Raw genomic sequence first — 25,675 nt, forward strand, 5'->3', positions numbered from 1 at the left:
CATATGCAGATATTATTCTCCCTATTTCACAGATGAAGAAAATCAGTTTCAAAGAGGTTGTGATTTGCCCAGGGTGGCATTAAAGCTGTGGCAAATTCAGCAGGGCAGATTGATTATTAGGTACAATTTCTACACTCCATCCCCTGTATCTCTTTTCCCCTCTCCCTTGTCAACTCTTTTCTACATAGTTGTTCGCATGTCGGAAACTTTCCCCCATGGCAGTGTGAGCTCCCTGAGGGTGGAGGCAGCTTTTTTTTTAACCTTTGTGTCCCTAGTGTTTAGCATCGTGACTGGCCCAGAGGAAGGACTTAAATGCTGGTTCACTTAACGTCAAGTACTGGGCGAAGAAACGTATCAAGGTTCAGATCCCTTCTTGATACTTAGTAACTAGGTAATTTTAGACTAGTCCTTCCTCTGAGACTTAGTCTCCTCCCCTGCAACATGGGGATCCTGATATCTGCACTGTCTACCTCCCAGGACTGTGGGGAAGTCACCCGTACCAAAGAGAATTCTTTATTAATGGCACTCCTCTCACTCGGCTTGGCCTTCCGGACCCCCTGAGTGGGTTTCACTCTTTCTCAGGGATCCAGGCCCTGCGCTAAGCTGGCTTGGGTGGTTTCCATTGTAAGGGTGACACAGTATCCCTCCCTGGCACCCATGGGTGGCCTCCTGGGGCACCTCCCCTTCCCCTTTCAGCGCCCTTTGCACCCCTGGACTTTGCCCATTTCTCCCCAGTTACAGGCTTCTGGACGGCTCTCGGCCGCGCTGCCGGACACAGGCCCCCCAGGCCCGGCCGGACCCCTGCCCGAGGACCTCGCAGAAGCTCGGGAAGGAGCCTCCCCCCTCAGGCCTTCAGGCGCAGGCACACTCTAGGGGGCGCTGCTCAGGGGCCCCGGAGCGGAGCGGAGCAGCTCAGGAACGGTGTTCGCGAGGTCGCGGGCGCCGCCGGAGCGTTTGGGGAACGGCACCGCGGGAACCCGGAAACGGCCGAACTCGCCGGGCTGGCGGCGGCGGCGGGAGCTGCGGCGGGGCGCTCTGCGGCTCGGCGGACACGGCGGACCCGGGCAGCCAGAGCTCCGCGGGCAGCGGAGCGGGGCCCCCCAGCGCGCAGCGAGGTGGGCACGGGGGCACTGTCGGGGGGCTGCGGGTGCCCCCCCCCCCCCTGCGGCGTGGCCGGGCTCGTGGGGGAGCCGGGGGCGGGCGCGGGGTCTCGTGGGGCTGGAGCCGAGAGGGGGGACGTTTCTTTCTGCCTTTTATTTTTGGAGATCATTCCCATTTTATTACTTTATCCTACTTATCCTTTTTTTGTAAATAGTATTTTTTTCGAATTCCATGTAAAGATAGTTTTCAACAAGCATTTTTGTATAAGATTTTGAGTTTCAAATTTTCTCTCCCTTTCTCCTTCCCCTCCCCCTCCCCATGACGGCAGGGAATCCGATCTAGGGTCATACATGTTGTACACAGTTTCCACATTAGTCTTTTGTGAAGCCAGAAACAGAACAAAAGGGGAAAAGGAGTCGGAACATCTCTACAATGCCGTTCCCAGCCCCGCCTGGCTAGGTCGGGTTGGGCCAGTGGGTCCATCCCACGGAGGCCCTGAGTGGGCAGGAGCTACTTAGGCAGGGCTGGCACGCTTGCCAGGCTTCTTCCATGCATTTTCTCACTTGATTCTCACCACTTCAGGAGGCAGGCGACAAGTATATGTTGAGCACCTATTATGTGTCGGCCACTATGTGCCAAGCTCTAAGGCAGTCCCCCAAAACTTCTCTAGAAGGTGGTACCTGAGGCAGGCTTTGAAGAAGGCAGAACATTCCAGGCATAGGGAAAGCCTATGCACCTCCATGGATGGGGGGGGGTTCTGAGAAATGGTGAGTTATAGAAATAGCAGATAGTTTGCTAGAACATAATAATAGCAACTTTGTGGAGTGCTTTAAAGTTTGCATAGCATTTTACATACAAGTAACCCCTCAGCCCCCCACCAAACAAACCCAAGGAATGTTCCCAAGGAGCACACAGTCTAACCAGAAGACAGCATGCCAAAAGCTACGTGGGAGCTATCATCCCCATTTTACAGTCAAGGAAACTGAGATTCAAAGAGCTTAAGTCATTTGCCAAAGGTGACACAACTAGTAATTATCCCTAGTGAAATGTGAACCCACTGCTTCCTGACTCCACATCTATCCACTAAGGCCATGTCACCTCTTAGAATAGAAAGGCTACAAGTAGTGGTTAGTGTTGTGTAGTTTCACAGTCTTCGAATATTTGAATAGGAAGTGTCCTTACAAACCTTTTAAACCCCTTATTTTATAGAGCAGAAAACTAAGAGAAATTAACTTGGCTAAATGTCACATAGTTAATAAACGGCAGAAACACAGAGAAGTCAGTTATACTTTGTGGATCTTTTTATTGGTGTTCAGAATCGATGATCACTAAGGGCCCCTGCAGCTCCAGCATTTGTGGTGCTGTGATTTTGTCCACCTTGGCCAAAGATCCTAGAAGAGCTCTTGTTCCTGATTCCAAGTCTGTCATTCTTAGAAGTATGTGATTTGAAAGGGAGGAGATTGGATGCTTCAACCTAAGTTACTCAACCTCAGATGCGATGAAGAATATTGGCCCTAATGAGTTAAATAACATAAATCTGATAACTTTGAGTAGTCATTCATGAAAACTAATTTCCAGTAGCATTTATCCACTGTCTATGCCTCCACTCCCAATCAATCTCTTTCTCTCTCTTTTCCCTCCTTCCTCCCTCTTTCTCACACACACCAACCTCATTCTTTCTTCCTAAACTTATTCTTTGTCTTCACCTCGACCTCCAGTTCCTTCATCCCTCCCTTTTTTTTTAGTCTGGCACCCTTGCTCTGACCTCATTTTTCTCTCTCCATAATCCTGGTACTGTAGTTTGGTATCTTTATATTTAGTATGTACTCTATTATTTACTCTTGAAATTTATCCTTTATCAAAACCTAGCCCTGTGTTACCTCTACCATTTACCTTTTCCATTCCCATTTTAATGCTTCTACACCAAACCAACTGGTTTTACCACATATTTCTGCTATTTGCTGTAAACTGAGTCCCCACTGCTATAGGTAGGACAGTCCTTTTATTTTTCTCTGATGGACTCTCCCACTCTCATCAGCTGCCATGTCAGCCTTGTCTCGTCAATACCCCTATGCTATTTCATCACCTTTCCCTCTCCACAAAGGACTTGGTCTCTTAATTTACTAAGAAAATAATGACTTACTTCTTCTCTTGACCTCACTCCATACCTCCAAACTGTTCTATGTTCCTCATTCTTTTGTCCTTTGCTCCAGTCTCTGAGAAAGAGGTAGTCCTTCTTGGTAGGACCAGTTTCTCTATTTTTGTTCTTGTTTTATCCCTTTCTGTCACTTCCCTCTCCATCATTCCCTTTTTCTCATCTTTAATCTCTCTTTATCCATTGGTTCTTTCTTGTCTGCTTAGATCTATCCTGTACTTAAAAACAAAATGATACAAAATCTTTTACTTGATCCCATCATCACTTCAAGCTGTTCTTGTGTATCTTTTTTTCAAAAATATTTGCCTCAGTTTCCTTGCCCCCTCAATCTTCTTCCTCCTAAGTCTCTTCTGGTTCTGCTTCCCTGCTGTCTACTCGTTTAGTGATATTATTTCCCATGTTGTAAATTATTTTAATGAAGGTGACTTCTAAATCTATATATCCTTTCCTAATCTCTCCCCTTAACTCTAGATCCAGTTAATAACTGACTCCTGGAAAGCTCCACCTGGGTAACCTATTAGCATTTTACTCTGCCTATCCCAAACCAAACCCATAACCATCCTCCTGCCCCCCCCCCCAACCCCTCAAGCCATTTCTCCTCTAATCCTCTTTATCTAGGTTTGCAAACTCAGAATCAACCTTGACTCTTTTTACCCCCATCCCTCCTTAACTGCTAAGATTTACTCATTCTCTTTTCACAACATCTTTTGCATCCATTCTCTTTTTTCCCTCTTACACCATCAGTATCTTAATTTAGGACCTCATCACCATTTGCCTGCCTTATTGGAGTAGTGGTCTTTTTGATCTCCTTACTTTGGTCTCTTTAATTTATATTTAATATAGTTACCATATTAATGTTCTTAAATCATGGATCTGGCTGTTTTACTTTCCTGTTCCCTGTTGCTTTTAGAATGAAATACAAACTCCTTGGGTACCTAAAGCCTTGCAGAATCAGGCTCCCACCTCTCTTGGAATTTCATATGTAGTCAAATTAGATACAATCTATATGATGATGATGATGATGATGATGGATGTTGATGATGTTGATGTTCTAGCTAAACTATTGGCTGTTTCCTGGACTTGGCATGCTATTTCCCACATCCGTATATGTGAATAGGCTGTTCCCTTCCTTGGAATGTGCTGTGCCTCCTCATTCTGCCTTCTCCAAAACTTGCCGTAGGTTCTTTTTTTTTTTTTGTATTTACTTAGTATTTAATTGTTCCCTAGTTACATTGTAAAAACAATTTTTAATATTTGTTTTTAAAACTTTAAGTTCCAAATTCACTCCCTTCCTCCCCCCCAATTGAGAAGGCAGGCGATTCCATATAGGTTATAAATATGTAGTCATGTAAAACATGCCCGTAATAGTCATGTTGTGAAAGGAAACACAGACAAAAAAAACTCAAGGAAAATAAAGTAAATAGGTACCACCTTCTAAAGAAGTCTTCATCTGCCTAAGTTGTCAGTGCTCTAACATTAATTTTTTCCTGAAGTGATTTACTTTCCTATGTATATCTTAAATCCCTGGAAGTGCCTTTGGAACAGTGACTACTTTTTATCTTTATGTTGCCCTGCACAGTGCCTGAAACATAGTAACTACTAAAAAGAAGTTTGTCAGATTGAATTGTTATAAAAAATGTATGATATGTTTTCTCTTGGTCTAGAAATTAGAGTTAAATTGCAAATGGATTTAGAACAAAACTGTTTTATCATCCTCAGTTTTAATCTGGTTTAGTATTTGCAAGATGAAATTACGTACAATATAAAGTATAGTGAATTCCTTTATTATCGAGGTGCCTTTGTTTGGGGTGCATGGCCCTGCCATTAGTGGTTGTAAAGCATATTCAATTATTATTGTTTACTATATATTCAAATTCAGTACTGTATTATTTATTGTATTTTTTTTTTTAACCTTTCCACTGGAGGGAGAAAGTTAGCCTTGACTAATCAACATTAACATTAGGAGATATCCAGTGTCAGATACTTATTAGCTGTGTGACCCTGGACAAGTCACTTAATTACTGTTTGCCCCAGTTCCCTCTTCTTCAAAATGGTGATCATAAGATAATCCTTACCTGTGAGCATCAGATGACTTAATAATCGTAAAGTGCTGAATTCAGTGCCTTGCACATAGTAAGTGCTAGGAAAAATGTTAGCTAACTAACTAGCTAGATTACTAGAATACGCAGCTGGGTGGGGGGAAAGATATTTCTTGGTTCCAGGGTGTATCTGTTACAGTTCTTCTACTAACTGGAAACTAGGGCAAATTTGAGCAAGAAAAAGCAAGTTAATTGATAGGTACCCTTTCTTTCCCCTTAGGAAGAGGATTTGAGGGTGGAGGCACCACGAGTCTAAGTCTACACTGAGATTCTCATTCCTTTTTCTCAGGTAATGCTTATAGCTTGACTTATTGGCACCTCATACTGGTTTCTTGCCACTGCCCCTCCTTTTGGCCGTGGTTCACGATGAACCAGTCTTTTCCAGCTTTTCTGAAGAAGATGAAGGCTTTCTCTTTCCAGGCTCCCTGAAAACATATGGTTCTCTTGTTGAGACATTTTACTGCCAGATATTATTAAAAAAAAAAAAACAACTTACAGGGAGTTAAAATAATGGAATATTTTACAGACTTTTGCTAGCCAATTCTTACCAAGGAACTAGTAATTTATCTTTCTTAATTTCCTACGTTTGGTCTGAATAAATCTCTTCTTCCTTGTCTTGGAGTCTTATCTTTGGGATTTGCTAGTTTTGCCCTGCTTGAACTGGCTGCTAGATTCAGTTTGTTAAGCTAAGTGTCTTGATTTAGCCCTTTTAGAATGTACTTCCCCAATTTAACTCCAGGTGTTGTTGAAGCCCCCAGGCTTACAGTAGGTATTCGTTCTCCTTGTGACATTTCTTCCCCTGCCTCCAGCTGTGAATCTTCCCTTGGAAGCATCTGGAGAGCAAGGCATTTATAATCACATACCTCATCTTAGACCTGCTGGTTCTGGATCTGTTGAAATCTAGAATGAGGAGTTTACTATTATTTCACCCTATAAGAATTTAGTAAGACTGCCCCTGAAATTTGTTTCTTACCCATACTTCTCTTTTTTTTGACCTTGGTTGGGGCTTTTTTTGGCCTTTGTTGGTTCACTATTCAGACATAGTGGATAGTTCTGTCCTCTAGGTTTTGGCTTCTTCACTTATTGTCTTAGACTGACCTGTGGTCCAAGATCACAGGGACTGTGTTTCTTGAATGACGGCAAAAGTCTAGCTAGATTAATTTGCTTTTTCCTGTTCAAACTTGTGTTCTTTGGTAACTCTTTGCCTTGCTTCTTCCTGATGGGAAGAATTGAGGTGATAGATTAAGTCCAAAGTCAATGATTACCTTTTTTTCTATGGCTGTTTTATGCTTCAGTGACCTCTCTTTCTTCAGATGATTTCTGGTCCCTGATCTGTGTTTCACAAGAATCTTCCTTCAATGCAGATTCACAAGAGGAAAAAAGTCTCGTTTGCATAGTAAATAATAGGTCGTCCCTCACTTCTCCACCACCAGCAATGTGTGTGAGGCCACAGTTGTGAGACCAGGAGGAAAAATCCAGTGAAAACTGCATAGTTAGACTTTCAATACTTAGAGCTAAGGAATGGAGGGGGAAACTGTTTTGCAGCCATGCCAAACCAAATCCATCTGCTAGAAACCTAGAGTTTGATCCAGCATTTAGTCCAGATAGGATTTGACTGGCTGTTTTCCAAGAAGGACCTGGAAGAAAGGATTCAGTCAGGACTGAAGAGGAGGGTGAAAAAAATGAGTTAGGCCCAATGCTCTGTACATTTATAGATAGAACCTGAGTTGCTTCTGTTAACTTTCCAGAGGCAGTTCATACCAACTCTTGAGATTGTTAAATTTTCAGTGTGAACTGTTACACTTTGAAAATCAGCTACAAATCAGGGCTTGCTTTATTATTTTGTTGATAGTCTACTCTTAAAGTGATAGAGAAAATGTTAATTATGCAGATTAAACTTAAAACTGTCGTGCTTATATTTTTTCTTTCCAGAGAGCTGGTTGTTAAACATTTAGCAACAATCCTTGATTAGAGTCCACTCCTTATTTCTATGTAATAATAAAGTCTTCTGAAAAGAAGAGAGCCTGCTACTTTTAGGGGCCATTTTGGAGAAAAAGGAAAGCTGATGACTCCCCCGCCCCATACCTCAAAAAAAATATGGCAAGGAATTCAATTTAGGGAGATAGCCAGTAGAGAGTGCTTTAGACACCAATCACTGAAGACTTGCTTGAAAGAAAAGTTGGGTCACTGGAGTTCTATGCCTGTCATTGAAGAGGAAGGAGAGATGGTGTAGCAGGAAGCCTTGGAGTTACAGAACCTATGTCCCATCTATAAAATAAGCATAGTGATACTTCTTGTTGCCTGACTTCCAAGGCAGTGAGGATAATAATGCCTATAAAAGCCATGAAGCATTAGGCAAATACAAACTTTACTATTTGTGTATTAGTGGATAACCATATCATTTCAAGATTTTGTGTGTGTGTGTGTGTGTGTGTGTGTGTCTGTGTGTGTGTGTCTGTGTCTGTGTGTCTGTGTGTGTGTGTGTATGTGTGTGTGTACGTATACATACTTTGGGGGGCATAAATTAGTGTATTGTATCTGAAGTCACAAGTAAAAAGCTGCATAATGTGCTTAGCTAGTAATCTTTTAAATGAAAAGAGAATGTCAATTAACGGCTGTTCTCACTGGAAGATCTTAACTTTTAAGCATTTTCCTGTTACTATTTGATGTTCGTGAAGCAAAATATCTATTCAATGTTCAAAATATGTGTTCAGCATATCAGTTCAATAAACATTTATTGAGTATATACTGTGTGCCAGGTACTGTGCTAAACACTAGGGATACAAATAAGAAAAAGAAAGATAGTCTTTGACATCTGACATGAAATAATTTGAAAAAATGTGATAAATTCAGTGAATCAAAGAATTGTAATTGAGACCAGAGGTGTCAATATGCATGCAGGCCCATGACACTCAGGAATCACTAGACAGAGATGACCTGCACCTCTTATTTTTCACATCTTCCCAATGTTGGGTAGTAATTATATTTTGGCTTGAAAAGCTTCTTGTTAGGTTATATAAGAGAGTAAAATAGTAAAATCAGCAAATGATATTATATCTACTCTTTAATTTTGCTAAATACTTGACAGGAAGATCATAACAATTTGAAAGAAAGGCCATAAAAACTCAAAGAAGATTTGCTTTTTCCTTTTTAGAATAATTAAAGCAGCTATGGCATTCAAGTAACATTTGAAGTGACTTTTTTTTTTGCATGTAGCAAACCTTGAAGGTATTTCAGTCCTGTAAAAAAAAACTTCTTGAGAGTAAAGTTTTTTTCATTGTTTGTATTTGTATCCCAGTGTCTAGGACTCTAGGCCATAGCTAAGGTTTAAAAAATGTTTATCAATTGAATACTTACGGAAGGACTTATTGTCATTGTATTAGGCACCACATACCCTATCCTAGTTTAATCACCTTCCCCAGGAAGTATTTCCTACAGACTTCTTTATATATTGTTCTGTATGACCAAATAGCTAGGTGTCAGATTTATTTATAGTAAAAGATAGCACAGATAGGAATAAGTATGAGGGGAACAGTTGAATCGCTAGCATTTACATAGTACCTCAAGGTCTACAAAGCATTTTTACATGTTATCTCCAATGACAATCCTATGAGGTAGGTATTGTTATATTTTACAGATAACTGAAGTTATAGCAAAGAGGGTAACTCCCCAAGGTCACACAACTAATCAGTGTCTGAGGTAGGATTTAAATTAAGGTGTTCATTACTCCCAAGCAGTACACGCTGTGCCACCTAGTAATCTTGATGTTAAATATTAAAAGTAATATTGAAGATTTACCAATCAATAAACACTCATTAGAGGCACTATTAAAGGAGATTTTTCTATATTTATTTTTCTATCTGTCAGTATGTATCTATCATTTCTACAGCATATGTTCGTGAGACATTTGAGTTTAGGAGTAGCTACAATTTTCTGTTTAGAGGGTATTTTTCAAAGAATCAAGCATTTGAATTTCAAGAGTGAAATTTTATTTGGGTAATATCCAAGCATACAAACAACAAAAAAAATAGTAAACTTTAAAAACTTGTTTTTGATAATGTGGCAGACTTTCTACAGTCTAATACATGAAACTTGTTCTGTTTAACACAAATTCATGTGTGTTAAAAATTTTTCTTTGTTATAGTTATATAAAGTTTATATTAAATTATGTAAATTATTGAAATTATCAGATGAGAAATGGATTGGGTATATCCTTTGTAAGAATTTATAGGAAAAGATGGACAGGAATTGCATAGTATAAGACATTGTTGGATTCTTTATTTGTATTACAAAATTGAGATGTCAGATTGATATTTTGATCAGGTTTGTATTTTTGGGTTCCAGTCCAGTATATAAACTTGGAAGACTTGAACTTTATTCTTGCCTTGTGGCCTCTAATATTCAAATATTACAAATGTAGTTTCAAACTTTAGCGTGCTTTGTAAGAGAGCTTTCCTGATTATCACAGTTGTTAGTGTTGTATTCAAATTATTTTGTATGTTTTTCATTATCTGATAAGTTAGGTTGTGTGCCATTACTAGCTGTATGGTGTTATTAGGGCAACTAGGTGATACAGTGAATAGAATCAGTGGCCTGGAGTCAGGAAGTTCAAATCTGGCCTAAGACTCTTACTAACTCTGTGACCCTGAGCAAGTTACCTAACCTCATTTGCCTCAGTGCCTCATCTGAAAATTGAGCTTGAGAAAGAAATGGCCAGTGTCTCTGCCAGTAAAACCCCAAATGGAATCATGAAGAGTCTGACACAACTGAAAGATAACGACAACCGGTATTATTGTTTCTATTTTACAGATGAAACAACAGGATCAGAAAACTTAAGTGATTCAAAGTCACATAGCTACTGATGCTTAGAGCTAGAATCCAGATTATGTATTTTTACTCTAAATTCAGTGCTGTTTACACTACACTTCTGGTAGCTAGTTAAGAGATAGTTTGGCAACAAGGCTTATAATCTGATATGGCCTTATGAAAGAAGATGGAGAAAAACACTTCTTAAAAGTAATGACATTATGGAAATAATTTTCTTTTGTAAAAGGCCCCAAAATATGATCATAATACCTTTCACAGCTTTGGTCTCTGAAGACTGGAATTTTAAAATATCGTACCTATTTCCCTTTGAAAGAAAGTACATAAAATATGATTGCCTTCACCTGATTGTAGAAAAAAGAAATACTGCTGCCTTTGAAATAGCAAGTTACTGATTGACAGTACAGGTTAGATAACTAGATCCTGTTTTCTTAGGCAAACAGACACCTGAAACTTTTGAGAAGGAAAAGGAAGGAGAAATAAGGGAAAGCTGTGTGACATAGGATTCATTTAGCAACTGAAATGGGTGGAGTGTTTTAGTGTAGCCGTTAAAAAAGAATTAGTAGTGAAGCAGGGTTTATTTTCCAGGAATAAGGACTAAAGGAATTTAATGGAGTCAAAATCCCTTGCTGTTCTCATGGTAACTGAATGGGTTATACTAACCACTCTTAACAGCTACCTTTATTTATGTAAAAATTGATTCTGATTTTTTTATTTCCTGCATTACTTTTTGGAAAGAATTACTCTTCAGTTCAAATATTCTCTTATTTCTAAGATTTTTGAGATACTTTATCTACTTTTGAGACATTTAATGTGAGATATGCAGCATATCTCTGGTGGAAGTCAAGCCATTTGCTTGTGATTAATTTTATATCTTAATAATTTAGCAGCAAAAAAGATTACAGTTCTTTAAATTCATAACATTGTGGAGTGAATCATGGAAGATAACGGGCTGAAAATTACAACTGGAAGCAATATTTCTGTATGTATTAACTTTTTTCTACTAATTTCATCGGGAATACATTTTGGGATTTATATTTTGAACTGTTTGACACCTCTGAATAAAATATTAACTTTAATTTTGAAGATGGTGTTCTTATATATTTATGTTGTACATATTGTACATATGTACACAGATATCAGAAATAGTTTATAGTAAATACAAACTTGATCCTTCTTAAAAATTAGTTGTCATAGGAGATGTGTTATCAATTGTTTATTTTGAGCTAATAGTGTTATATATTTGTATTGTAGTCTATAGCTGTTTTTTTCTTTCCAGTTTAGATCTGTGATTTTACCAGTGTAGAGAGCTCTTTGTGAGAAAGCATCCTCTACCAATGCAGATAGGTCCTCCTGTTTTTTTACAGCTTTAGAAAGTTACCTAAGTCCTTGAGAAGTTAAGCGATTTATCCAGGATCATGCAATCTGTATGTATCAGAGGTAGGACTTAACCCAGATTATCATGACTGTGAGACCTGCTATCTCTCCATCATGCCACATTGCCTCTTGCTGTCTGTAATAGAAATAGAAATAAAAATGCAATTTATGCTAACATAAATCATTCAGAAGAGACAAGGTATATTTCAGACTTAGAACTTACATTGTCTCACTCTCACATTCAAAATGAGATTTCTCAAATAGCCATGTTATCATAATTTTAGAGCTGAAAGAGATCAAGGAGGTTCAGTTTTAAATTTTTCAATCTTCCTTGATATTAGGATTTTTTAAAAAAACAGTTGATAATAATATATCTAAAGGAAGTTGTTTTTAGGAGAAGGTGGAGAACCTTTTGATTGTATATTACCATGTGTGAATATCTAGGTATCAAAACTTGAAAGAATCCTTGTTTGAGGGATGTGTGGAGAGGTTGAGACTTTTCTCTATTGAAGAAGACAGATGTGGCTTTAGGAGCTTGAATATCTCTCGCAATGGGTAGAAGATTGTTACCTGTAATAGCCCAAGAAGTTTCAGTTTCCCATTGGGATTTGAAAGAATCCTCTAATAGTCTCCTTTTCCTAAATGAGGTTCAGTAGATTTAGTGACTAAGGTCCTTTTAACTAGATGATCTTTTTCAACAAATACATATTTCCAAGATTCCTGGCTGGACAGAAACTTTTTAATGAAATAAAGAATAGTTTGGAGAGCAGATAGAAGGTTAGAAAGACAAAAGATCAAGAATGGCAATAAGAGCAGAAATTAAACTGAGAATAAAGTAAGGCATTAAAGTAGAAAATTCAGTGTTATAAGTTTGGAAGGAAATTATAGAGATTCCAATATAGAAATAATAAGGATATTTTAAGTAACAGAAGTACAAAGAGGAGTTTTGCTTTTTCAGCTGTTTCTGTTTGCGTAGTTTTTGCTGTCTTCAGTGCTGCCGAAGTGGATGTTTTTTATTTTGCTTTAGAAAGTAAGTGAAGGCCAGCATAATCCTTTGTATAGCCTTATAGATACTTTTGTGGCTCCTTTTTTTTTTTTTTTAATCAGCATGGGTACTTCCTCCACTAATTCAGATTGAAAACCGTTCAGACCTTTTATCTGTGAGAGTCTTGTCCATGTTTTCCAAGTCTCCACAGATGATCTGCTGAACAAGCTGGAGGTCTTCTTTAAATGTCTATAGGATAACAGTGTACCACTCAGGTCTTACTTGTTTCTCATTCATGCGGCATTGACTAGCCCACCTTTTTTTCCACTGTCATTCATATTTTCGTCAGTGTCTTATGCTTATTCTCATGTGGAAATTGTTGATAGCATGATACCAGCCATTTTTTCTTTGCTGTTTGGCTTATTTGTAATTTTAATTTTTCAAGATTATGATGCATGATTTGTAACTAACTATATAGTGTCACCTAGAGAGTATTACTACTAAGAATAAAAATATAGGTGCTTTTGTAGTAGTGAGAAGTTTGAGATCACTGAAGGTACTGTGTACTTTCTACAACTCAGTTTTATTTAATTCTAGGTCCAGTTTATAGAATTAATTCATATATGAGGGAGTTCCCATTCAGGTATAGATTGGAGTGGAATGACTTTTGAGGTCCATCTTACCTTTGAGAATGTATGGAGACTATGATGAATTGCTTGTCAAATGACATGCCATTATTCAAATAATAACATATTTTAATATATTTAATTTTAATTTAATTAATATTTAATTTTTTAAAATTTGAATAGATAGACACTTTTATTTGAGAATGAGATAACCAGTGTTCCAAATCTCTGGGTGAGCCTCTTTCCTTTCTGAGGCACAGGTAGTAGAGCACACAAAATTATTGTTTACATTTTGGCTGGCATAAATTGTTACTTAGCATGGGTAAATGGCTGTTTGGTAACTATTTTAGCATATTAAGTAGCCTGTAAGAGCCCTTAAAAATAGGGATTATGTATTTTTATATAGATTTTTTTTTTATACTCTTAACGGTCTGATAAGGACTATCTTCTAAAGCTTAATGTGTATATCAAAAATGACCTTCTTTACTTTAACTGTGAATCAATAGCAAAAATGAAAAGAAAGGAGAAAATAAATATAAATTGGAAAAAAAATGCACCCTGACTTAGGGGCTGACCTTTTTTTTTAAGAAAAAAAAGAAATTACCATGATTGTAGGTGCATTGTATCCTCAGGTGTACTTCAGAAACATAAAATTCTTTGAACAGATTTGAAATGAGTATTTGACATTTTCCAGGAGATTTAGATGCCTGTGCCAAAAGTAGGTTTCTGGCACCTACTTCTCTTTTATGTTACTCTGACACAGGAAATACCAGCCCAGATTTTTTTCTGGGCTTTTATAAAGCTTACTTCTAAGATTACTAAAGTGGTAAACTGACATAGTTGAAAAAGTATTGGACCAGAAGATCCAAGTTCTAGTTCTTTCTCTTCCAGTGACTGTCTTTTAACATCTTTTTGCATCAGTTTGTTTATATATAAGATGAAAGTTCTCGAAAGTTCCTTCTAGGTCTAAAATTATATAATCCTGTCATTCTGTGTAAAGAGTCTGGTCTTGAGCATAAACGGAAGTGTTTGGTTCCATACCACAGGCCAGTTGCCTGGTACAAGAAACATTCAATATTTACTTTTTCCTTTATAGTATGACATTTCATTAAGTTCTTTTTTCATTGATTCATATAGACTTTTCACCAGCATAAAAATATTTGTTATTTACATGTTTGTGGGTTTTGCTGGGCACTATACAGATCAAATTGAATACATAGCTGTACTTTTTATCCCAAAAGAGTGTGGTAGTGAAAGCAATCTGAAGTTTGCAAAATTTTTAAAATTATCAGTAGAAGTATAGTATGACAGTAATTTAATTTCATACAGCAGTGATTCCCTTCCTTTACCCTTAGTAACGTGCTTTACACATATCCTCCACATCAGTTGATACAGATTGAAATTGGGGTTAAGAATTATGTTGGGGGTAGAAATAAACTTTTGTATAGAATATACTTGATGTAAGTAGTAGTAACAAAGGGGGTGAAAAACAGAAAGGTGAGTGTACAGAACAGTAAAAGGGGTAGTTGTTTAGGCAAAAATCTAAGTAAGATTCTGTTAATTCAGGGAGACAAGTTGGAATGGAATAGAGACATCATACAACTAGAGCATCTCTGTTACTGTTCTGTATTAGAGGAGCCAGAAGCATAGAAAGTGCCATATATAATGAACTCATTTTTTCATTAGTTTTTAATGTATTTGTTTCTACCCTTGGCATTTTGGCTAATTAGTTGCTGTTTTCTGCTTTTATATTTTCAGGCACCTGAAGAAAAGGCAATGTCTGCCAATTTAAAGTACCTTTCTTTGGGAATCCTGGTCTTTCAGACTACCAGCTTGGTTCTTACTATGCGTTATTCAAGGACTTTGAAAGAAGATGGGCCTCGTTATTTGTCATCTACCGCAGTTGTGATTGCTGAGTTTTTGAAGATCATTGCCTGCATTTTATTAGTCTACAAAGATAGCAGTAAGTATCTAGTTTTGAGCTTAAGAATAACAGTGAGTTTATGTTTATGAATTTGTTTATGAATTGTAAATAATGCTCCTATTTTTATTTCTCTCACTAGTTTATTATGAAGTTCTGTTCTGATGCAGTAGTTTCTTAGTGCCATAATAATTTTTTTTACTTTTTAGTATTTTCAATTTTATGAGAGCAATTTTCTCCTAACTATATAAGGTTTTTCTGTCAAATTCAATTAAGTTCAACTTTTACTGCATTCTGTGTCTAAAATGCTATTCTAAACATTAAATGAGAAACAAAATCTAGATGAGACTTGGCCTTGCCTTCTCAGGGCTTATAGTTCAGTGGGAGGATATAAGACATATAGAAATAACCATTATCTTGTTAGATTCTAAGCCCCTCAAAGGCAGATGACTGTTTTATCTAAAATTTGTCTTTATCTCAGCATCTAGTGTAGTGTTCTTTATACATAAAGTCTTATAAATGTTTCTTATTTTATTGAATGTGAAATTGTTCATGATGAATACATAAAAGATATAAACAAAATGCTATGTCATTACAAATTGGAAGGATCATAAAGAATTTCTTGGAAGAGGTGGCATTTGAGTTAGATTTTAAAACATGAGTAGGAATTCAGTGGAGTATGTTTGGATAGGAAGAGACAGTCCAGGCACAAAAAGGAGCATGACTTGAAGCCATGGAAATGAGGCAGTTGATTTACAAGAGAGACAATTGGTATAGTGGATAGACTTGGAGTCATGATAACCTAGGTTTGGATCCTACCTCAGACACTTATTTGCTGGGGGATCTTGGGCAAGTTACTTTCCTTCTCTGGGCCTCAGTTTCCTTAACTGAAAAATTAGGATGTTGGACTCAATGACCTTTAAGGCCCTTTCCAACCTTAAATCTGTAATTCTATGAAATAAGGAACTAGATGGGAAGTAGTCCAGTTTGACTGAAGTATAGCATATACCAAGGAAAATAGTTTGAGATAAGATTGGAAAGATCAGGCTGTGGTGTAAGATTGGGGAAGACCTTAGTGTAGGCCAAGGAATTTTAACTTGGCTCAGAAGTCATGAAAAAACCATGAAAAGACATAGAGTAGAAGTAAGCCTAGGCAGTGTATAGTATAATGATAGAACATAGTTTTGGAGTCAAAATACATGAGTCTCTTGGAATCTTGGCTTCCCACATTTGTCACTATATTTGTCCTCGGGTAAGTCACTTAACCTTTCAACAACTCTGTTTCCTCATAAATAAAATTCATGTAGTTCTTTAAGGCTTACTACGTGCTCACAAAGTTGAAAGAAAACAATTTAAAGTGAAAAATAATTTTTAATTGTATTTGTTGTCATTGTTACACAAAAGGAGAATGCCTGAGAATGTTGTTATTATGGGCCAGGCTTGACTTAAACCCAGAATTAGTTCAGGATCGAAATTCAATGAGACACTTGTTGAGCATAAAATATTTAACAAATAGGACTTTTCTGAATCATAAAAGTGATTAATAAGGATACAACAATGATTCGGGCAGATGAGGCTCCTTTTAGCCTCTGCATCTGCCTTGGTGGTAATGCATAATCCAAAAAGTGTAATGACTGTCATTTCACTGGGTATTATACCAAACCTGAGAATCCCTGACTTCTCATAGACTGAGATTTTTGTATTTCAGGAAGCCATGCTGATTGACTAGTTCAAATCCTTGTCTTCTGGGCCAATCATGTCTAATGCCAAGGATGGCCTCCTTGCTCATTAAAGGGAAATGAGCCCTGGCTACATAAAATAAATAAATAAATGTGCTTCACTACATTGTACGCCTTGGTGACAAGGTTCCACAGATCCTCTAAGTAATCTTCTACAATGGTCCTATGACTGCTAAGATCACAAGACCAGTAGGCCTGAGAGGCAGACCTTGAAAAGAGTTAGTTCTGCCTGTGAGTTTAGTATACCATCTACTGTCCCATACGACCTTTTGCACGCATTATGTGCTTAATAAATGTTTGAATCATCCAATGAATGCAACCACTCATTTGTTTTGTGTACTACTGTAATTAGTGTAAACAAATAGAACTGTGGCTCAAGGGCTTTTGAGGTATTTAGGGGTTTGGGGAAAGGCACTGTTTACAGATTCCTATGACAGATTTAATCTAGATTAAATTAGAAGTTTCATGTTACCTCCTTGGAGAGCACTTCTAGCTATGTTAAATACTAAAGGAAAGAAGATGAGAAAGCATGAGGCAAGGAAGCATGTTTGGTTTCCCTTCTCCCATGTACCTTTTCTCCTTTTCCCTATAGCTTGTTTGGGATATGGGAGAGTGGAGGTGACCAGAATGCAGACATCTTCAACTCTGGGCCCTTGTGTTTTAGGGGCCTCTTGCCTGGACTGGCCAGGTGACCAGGCCAGGGCCAAGTGAGAAGTCCCTCAAATGTGCCTAATTGTCTATTTTGGGAAAGAGTTTGGGATGGAATGAGTGTGTTTTTTTCTTTCAATTTTGGTACAAGAAGCTAGGAGACAGCAGCACCTACTGTGTGCAGGATACTTTGAGGCAGTGTAAAGATGAATGAGACATCTTTGCATAACCTCTCAAAGCAGTCTAGCTGGGGATGAAGGATACATGAATAACTATACTACATAATATGTGAAAATACCATATATGCATCAAAATGCTTTGGGAGTTTAGAGGAGGGAGACATTATATCTTTTTAAAACTATAATTTATTTTTGGTTTTCAACATTCACTTCCATAAGACTTTGAATTTTAAATTTTCTCCTCTTTCCCCTCCTCCTCCCTCCCTAAGATGGTGTGCAATCTGATATAGGCTCTATGCATTCATATTAAACATTTTCACATTAGTCATGATGTAAAAACGAATTAGAACTAATGGGAGGAACCATGAGAAAGAAGAAGCAAAACAACAAATGAAAAGGAGAGCAAATAGTTTGCTTCCATCTGCTTCCAGACTCCACAGTTCTTTCCCTGGATGTGGATGGTATTTTCCATTGTGAGTCTTTCAGAGTTGTGTTAGGGCCTTGCATTGCTGAGAAGAGCTAAGTCTATCAAAGTCAGTCATTGCATAATATAACTGTGCTGTGTACATTGTTCTTATTCTGCTCAGCATTCAGTCAGCATCAGTTCATATAAGTCTTTCCAGGCTTTTCTGAAGTTCAACTACTCATCATTTCTTATAGCATGATAGTATTCCATTCCATTCATATCCCAGAACTTGTTCAGTCATTCCGTAGTTGATGGACGTCCCCTCAATTTCCAATTCTTTGCTACCACAAAAAGAGCTGCTATAAATATTTTTGTATATGTAGGTCCTTTCCCATTTTTATGATCTCTTTGGGATGCAGACCTAGATGGGATGCTGTGTCAAAATTACACAATTTCATAGGCCTTTGGGCATAATTCCAAATTGCTCTCCAGAGTGGTTAGATTAGTTCACAACCTCACCAATAATGCATAATATTCCAGTTTCCCCACATCTCCAACATGTATCATTTTCTTGTTTTGTCATCTTAGCCAATCTGATAGGTGTGATGTGGTACCTAGAGTTGTTTTGATTTGCATTTCTCTTAGAGCATTTTTTCATATGACTATGGATAGCTTTAATTTCTTCATCTGAAAACTGCCTGTTCATGTCCTTTGACCATTTATCTGTTTGGGAATGACTTGTATTCTTATAAATTTGACTCAGTTCTCTATATATTTTAGAAATGAGGCCTTTATCAGAGACATTGGCTGTAAAAAATTGTTTTCCCAGCTTTCTGCTTCCCTTCTAATCTTGGTTGCATTGGGTTTGTATAAAAACTTTTCAACAATGTAGTATAATCAAAATCATCCATTTTGCATTTCATAATGTTTCTCTGTCTCTTGTTTGGTCAGAAATTCTTCTCTTCTCCATAGATCTGACAGGTAAACAATTCCTTGCTCTTCTAGTTTGTTTATAGTATGTGTTCTTATATCTAAATCATGTGCCCATTTTGACTTTATCTTGGTATAGGGTGTAAGATGTTGGTCCATGCCTAGTTTCTGCCATACTATTTTCCAGTTTTCCCAGCAGTTAGTTCTTATCCCAGAAGCTGGAGTCTTTTTATTTATTAAATAGTAGATTACTGAAGTCATTGAATTGTTGTGTCTTGTGTACCTAACCTATTCCATTGATCCACCCCTCTATTACTTAGCCAGTACCAAGTAGTTGTGATGATTGTTGCTTTATAACACAATTTAAGATATGGTACAGTTAGGCCACTTTGAGAGATTGGATCTTGCTGGGGAACTGAAGGTAAACTTCATGAAGGAAATAGTATTTAAGCCAGACTTTGAACGATAGCCCACATTTCAGTTGGTACAGCTAGGCATTGACAGTCTAAGCAGAGGATGTCAGGGTAAGCAAAGTCACAAAGGTGGGAAAGTGTGAGGACTGTATTGCAGGGAAGATGGGAGGGAGTAAAGTGAAAAGTAAAGTGAAACTATAGAAGGGGCCAAGTTATGAAGAATTTTAAACGCCAAACGGAAGAATGCTTTCGTTCTGGAGGTCATGGGGAGATGTTAAGATTTATTGAGTAAGGGATTGACATGGTCAGATCTATACTTTAGAAAAAGCACTTTAGCAGCTTAGTAGAGGATGGCTTACAGTGATGAGAAACTTTAAGACCATTAGAAGATTATTGCAGTAGTCCAGGTGAGTGGATAATGAGGATAGCAATTATGAGTGGAGAAGAGGGGATATTTAAGAGAGATGTTGTAAAGGTAGAGATGCCAAGATTTGATAACAAATTGTATATGTGGGGTGTATGAGAGGGAAGAGTTGAGGATGATACTGAGGTTTTGAACCTAAATGACTAAAAGGATAGTGGTGCTGTCAACAATAATAAAATAATTAAAGTTCCAAAGAGTTAAGGATTTTAGGGGAAAGATTATGTTTTCTTTTGGACAGGTCAAGATTAAGGAGTCTTTAGGTCATACTTTTCAAGAAGTCCAAAAGGCAACTGATGATGGTAAATGGTTGGGGGAGTCTAAGGCTAAATATATACATCTGTAAGCAGGGAAGCAGAAAAGTGGGAACGAATTTTTACAACTAATGTCTGGCATAAAGGCCTCATTTCCAAAATATATAGAGAACTGAATCAAATTTACAAGAATACAAGTCATTATTCCCCAATTGATAAAGGGTCAAAGGATATGAAGAACCAGTTTTCAGAGGAAGAAATTAAAGCTTTCTATAGTCATATGAAAAAATGCTCTAAATCACTATTGATTAGAGAGATGGAAATCAAAACAACTCTGAGGTACCACATCACACTTACCAGATTGACTAACATGACAAAACAAGAAGATGATAAGTGTTGGAGAAGATGTGGGAGAGTTGGAACACTAATTCATTGTTGGTGGAGTTGTGAGCTGATCCAACCATTCTGGAGAACAATTTGGAACTACGTCCACAGGGCTATAAAAATGTGCATACCCTTTGACCCAGCAATATCACTTCTAGGGCTGTGTCCCAAAGAGATCATAAAAATGGGAAAAGGTCCCACATGTACAAAAATATTTCCAGCAGCTCTTTTTCTGGTGGCCAAGAACTGGAAATTGAGGGAATGCCCATCAGTTGGGGAATGGCTGAACAAGTTGTGTTATATGAATGTAATGGAATACTGTTGTGCTATAAGAAATGATGAACAGGTGGCCTTCAGAAAAGCCTGGAAAGACATATGTGAACTGATGCTGAGTAAAATGAGCAGAACCAGAACATCATTACACACAGTAACCACCACAGTGTGTGAGGACTATTTCAGATAGACTTAGCCCTTCACAGCAATGCAAGGACCTAAAACATTCCCAAAGGACTCTTGATGCAAAATGCCATCCACATCCAGAGAAAGAAGACAGAATGAAGCATACTATTTTCTCTTTAGTTATGTTCAGTTTTATTTAGTTTTAATCATGATTTCTTCCATTCATTTCAATTCTTCTGTTCAATATGACTAATGTGAATGTGTTTATTGTATGTGTAGAACCCATATAAGATTGCATGCCATCTTGGAAAGGGAGGGAGAGAAAATTTAAAACATATGGAAGTGATTACTGAAAATTGATATCCCACACCAGATATTCATACAGACTATCTGTGCCCAACCTGTGGTAGAGCATTCTGAGCTCATAACAGCCACAGTTGGACACATTGAAATTTCACTTTACAATGGTAATGTCATTTTGGTCCTCTTCAAAGATGAAGGACAACAACCAATGAACCATTGAAAACTAAAAACATAAATTAATATAAAAACATAAAAAATATATACTTTTGTGAATCATTTGCATAGCGATGTTAATTGAACCTTGGGAGATAATTAGATCACCAAGTGAGATAGTGTACAGCAAGGTTCTGCAGCCTATGGCCCTCAGGTTAAATCTGGTCTCTTACCTGATTTTTAATAGCCATTGAACTATGAATAGTTTTTAAATCATGAAATAAAGTTTTATCTTATTTTAAAATGTAAAATCATTCTTAACTTACTGTTTGTGCACAAACAGGTGGCAGGTTGGATTTATCTCATGGATGATAGTTTGTTGACCCATGGTAGAGAGGGAAAATTGAAAAGATCCTAAGAGAGAGATTTGGGGGACACTCATGGTTATTAGCCAAGATATGGATGAATAACCAGCAAAAAAGACAGAGAAGAAAATGTCAAACTGATAGTAGAACAAAGAGAGAGAAGTGAGAACTCAAGAAAGAGAGCTTATCAAGAAGGAGAAGGTAGACAAAAGAGACCTATGTTGCAGAGAGGTCAAGAAGGATAAGGATTCAGAAAAAGCTTAGGTTGCACAATTAAAAGATCATTACTAATTTTATGGAGAGTAGTTTCTATTGAATAATGAAGTTGAAAGCCAAATTGCATATAGATGGTTTAGACGAATTGAAGTGAACACACCCTAGTATAGATAGCCTTCTCAAGAAGTTTTAGATGTGAAAGGCAGGAAAGAGATAGGATAGCTAGTAGGGTTTTTTCCCTTTTTTTCTTTAAACAGATTTAACAGACAAGGGTATATTGATAGGCAGATTGGAGGAGGGAGTTGATAAATCAGGAGAGATTAAAGGTAAGAGAGAGACTGGCAATGATAGTCTGCTGGAGAAGACCCTAGGGGATGCAATGAAAGATACATGTCGAGGGCTTGGTCTTGGCAAAGAGAAGGACCACCTCATATCAGAGATCTGAGTAAAGGAGGAAACAGTGGGTGAAGCTGTCTGAGTGATACACTTGGGATGTGGATGAGGAGGATAGAAAGAGCAAGTCTCAGAAATTGGCCTAGATATTTTAGGTGAAATATGAGATGAGGCTCTCAGCTGAAAGGGTTGGAGGAAGGATGCTATGGGGAACTTTAAGAAAGATTTGGAGCAGTTGCTATGGAGAGCAAGTAGCAAATAGATTAAGGAGGAGTAGCATAATTGCCTTATTGCTTGAGGACCCAGTTGAGATTAGATAACAAGTATGCCCCTGAAATAGTGGGTAGGTATAATCCTTGATTGGGATGTGTCAAGGCTTCATTGATATTAAGAAAAAAAGGGACCTGAGAGAAGAGAATGATATAAAGTTCATTTGTTTCACAAAGGAGTCATGATGAGGAATGGAGTAGAAGGTCACCTATATAGGGGTGTTAGCCTGGAAAAAACTGAAGGGTGGAGGAAATGGAGGTACTGGTGAGGACTTAAGAACCAATTATGGGGTCATAAGACAGAGGGAAAGATGGAATGATAAAAGGTTATGATATGATAAAGTAATTTTGGAATTTTTGAACATGGAAGTGTAACACTAGTGGGTAGTGGCAAAATCAGGGGCTCAGGTAGAACAGAGGAATAAGTCGTGACAGTTGAGTAGATTGAGAAGCTGGGAAGTTAGAGTATTTAAGAGAGCATAAATATGTTGAGATCCCTTTGGTATCAGGGCAGGAGTTAGAATAGAGAGAAAGCTGTTTTCCAGATGCTGGACTCATTGAGGAAGGAAGGAGAATATTTTAGAGGCCACTAAAATCAACATTGGCTGATAAATTTGTACACTGTGACCATCTCCTGAGTGATGGTAGTGGATTATAGAAGGAAAGTCTGAACATGGGAGTGGGGAGGAAGAACTATTCCAATTCCTTCACTACAGTCAGTGAATTGAGTATAAAAGAAGGTTTAGTCAATGGCTATGGAAAGAGTGGTTAAGGGATCCAGTATCAGGAGGAGGGAACTAAGTCCCAAGTGAGTGCCAGGAAGTAAGAGTGAGAAACTCTTTAAGATGGAAGTAAGTTTGTTAATTATGAAGTAGGCATTCTTGAAGGGATGATATCTAAATGGAATTCTGGGGGTTGGGGGTGCCAAAAGAGGTAAGTTTGAAGTTCATGTGAGTAAGGGAATAAGTAGTTGGGGATGAGGAAAGAAGTTTGTACTTTGGCAGCTCAGAATCATTAGACTGAGGAAAGTGTAAGGGGATTGGAGTAGGCTAACTATTGAGGAATGAAACTAGGCTGAATGTCAGTGGTTCCAGAGAGATCCATTAAGTGAAGTATGTGATTAGATTGTTCAGTGTCCTTCTGCCAGATCCAGCCTTGTGGCAGGTGGTTATGTGTCTTGTGTATTGAGAAAGGATATTAGGGAGTCCTTTGGGAGCTGTGGTTCCAAGTCTGGTTTAGAGAAAGTCCTCAAGGATAGTAGATGGAGGAGGTTCTTGTCCCAGGTCAGGGTAGCACTGGAGAAAGCCTAGTAGGCTACAAAAGCCAGGAAATAGATGATAGGGTCTTATCCTAGCAGTACCCAGTGTTGAAGATGGGTCAGACCCAGAAGACAGGTGGCAGGTCCTGGCTGGAGAGAGAGCCTTGGGGCAAAATCAGAAAACTAAAACCATGAGAGGTTGTGATTTGCTGTGAGTGAAGTTACTTACGTTGCTTTTTTTTTTATGTATTTTCCCCCCATAGAATGCAGTCTTCGGGCATTGAATAGAGTATTACATGATGAAATTCTAAACAAGCCTATGGAAACACTTAAGCTTGCTATTCCATCAGGGATATATACTCTTCAGAATAATTTACTGTATGTAGCATTATCAAACCTAGATGCAGCTACTTATCAGGTACTTGAGAAAAATATTTTTTATATGCTTTTAAAAAGTGACTATAATAACAATAATAATAATAATAAAACCTGTTCTCTCTTTTTTTTCAGGTTACTTATCAATTAAAAATTCTAACAACAGCACTGTTTTCTGTGTCCATGCTTAGTAAAAAATTAGGTTTGTACCAATGGCTGTCTCTAGTGATCTTAATGGCAGGTGTCACTTTTGTACAGGTAAATCATTCGAAATGTTTATCTTCCATGTTCATTGTAGTTTTTAAAAGTAATTGTGAATGAATACTGTGTCATCTCTTTGTTTATGTGACTATGTTCCCATTACATCAGATCAAATATTATTGAGCATGACTTTTGATGATTTAGACAGATCACTTGACTGCTCTGGGCTTCGTTGTCTTCACTGTAAGTGAGGGGATTGAATGATATGATTTGTATGATCTTTCATATCTATATTTGAGCTTTTGAACTAGATTTTTGGAGGCAATTGGAGTTAAGTGACTTGCTCAGGGTCACACAGCTACTAAGTGTCTTAAGGCCAGATTTGAACCCAGTTCTTCCTGACTCCAGGGCTTGTACTCTATCCACTGTGCCACCTAACTAACTGCCCCTAGATTTTGAGATTCTTGAGAGCAGCTAATGTGCTTTAAACTTCTGCACACTCAGTCGTAAACATTTATTAAGTGCCTACTATGTGCCAGGTGCTGTGCTAAGTGCTAGGGATATAAATACAAAAAACAACAGCCCCTGCCCTTAAGGAGCTTATAATCTAATGAGAGGAGACAGCACAAAAAGGGCATAGGGAGAAGGGAAGGTATGTGGAGGTGGGGGATATGATGGAGAAGTCCATAGGTGTACAGCTGGGTGGGAAATGAATAGATGACTAGGCTGGGCTTCCTCCTTATAGGTTCTGGGAGGTCTCTACCCTCCATTTGGAGATGTCATAAGGGCAGAGAGTACTGATGTTGTGTGAGTATCAAAGGATGATGTGTTCTACAATGTTTTGTAGTACTTTGGCAAATGTTGGAAAAGACTTAAAAATTAGGACTTGTAATTCATATCTGTGATCAAACTTTAATTCTCAGTCTTTGATCATTGTAGCACCAACTCGATATTCACAGAGCCTACAGCAGCTTTCAGTGTGCTGGTGTAATGTTGAGTTACAAAATATAATAGCCTCTCCACATGGAAGACAGAACCAAAACATTTATTTAAACACCAGAAAGCCAAATCCATCATAGCAAGAAAGAAATCTATACACAATAACAATGCAAGAGGCACCACCATCTCCAAGCCTTTTCCCCTGCTAGGGCCTTCCCACAAACGAACACTCACAGCTCATTGCCTGCTTCCTTTTTCACCCTCAGGTCTAACTGCTGTGACCAATTTCCTTTTAGCTCTGCTTCACCCTTCCTGCTCTACCCATTCAGCCAGTTCCTCCCA

The 25,675-nt window shown here is 38.0% G+C and overlaps 1 protein-coding gene across 7 annotated transcripts in view; it reads left to right on the top strand.

Moving 5' to 3' along the window:
* Window positions 1–649: 649 nt before the first annotated feature.
* SLC35A3 (solute carrier family 35 member A3) overlaps window positions 650–25,675 on the top strand; it is a 57,161-nt gene continuing 32,135 nt past the window's right edge. Inside the window, exons 1-5 of one of the 7 annotated variants that reach the window (XM_072644117.1) lie at window positions 1,015–1,115; window positions 5,576–5,644; window positions 14,926–15,130; window positions 24,082–24,236; window positions 24,329–24,451. In XM_072644117.1, the coding sequence (XP_072500218.1) occupies window positions 14,944–15,130; window positions 24,082–24,236; window positions 24,329–24,451 (465 nt within the window). In that variant the 5' untranslated portion in view covers window positions 1,015–1,115; window positions 5,576–5,644; window positions 14,926–14,943. Of the gene's footprint in view, window positions 1,116–5,575; window positions 5,645–9,482; window positions 11,162–14,925; window positions 15,131–24,081; window positions 24,237–24,328; window positions 24,452–25,675 lie in introns of those variants that run through there. The other 6 variants (XM_072644118.1, XR_011974752.1, XM_072644119.1 and 3 more) reach the window with 6 other exon arrangements.

This window comes from Notamacropus eugenii, chromosome 2 (genome assembly GCF_028372415.1).
Source record: "Notamacropus eugenii isolate mMacEug1 chromosome 2, mMacEug1.pri_v2, whole genome shotgun sequence".
Lineage (NCBI taxonomy): Eukaryota > Metazoa > Chordata > Mammalia > Diprotodontia > Macropodidae > Notamacropus > Notamacropus eugenii.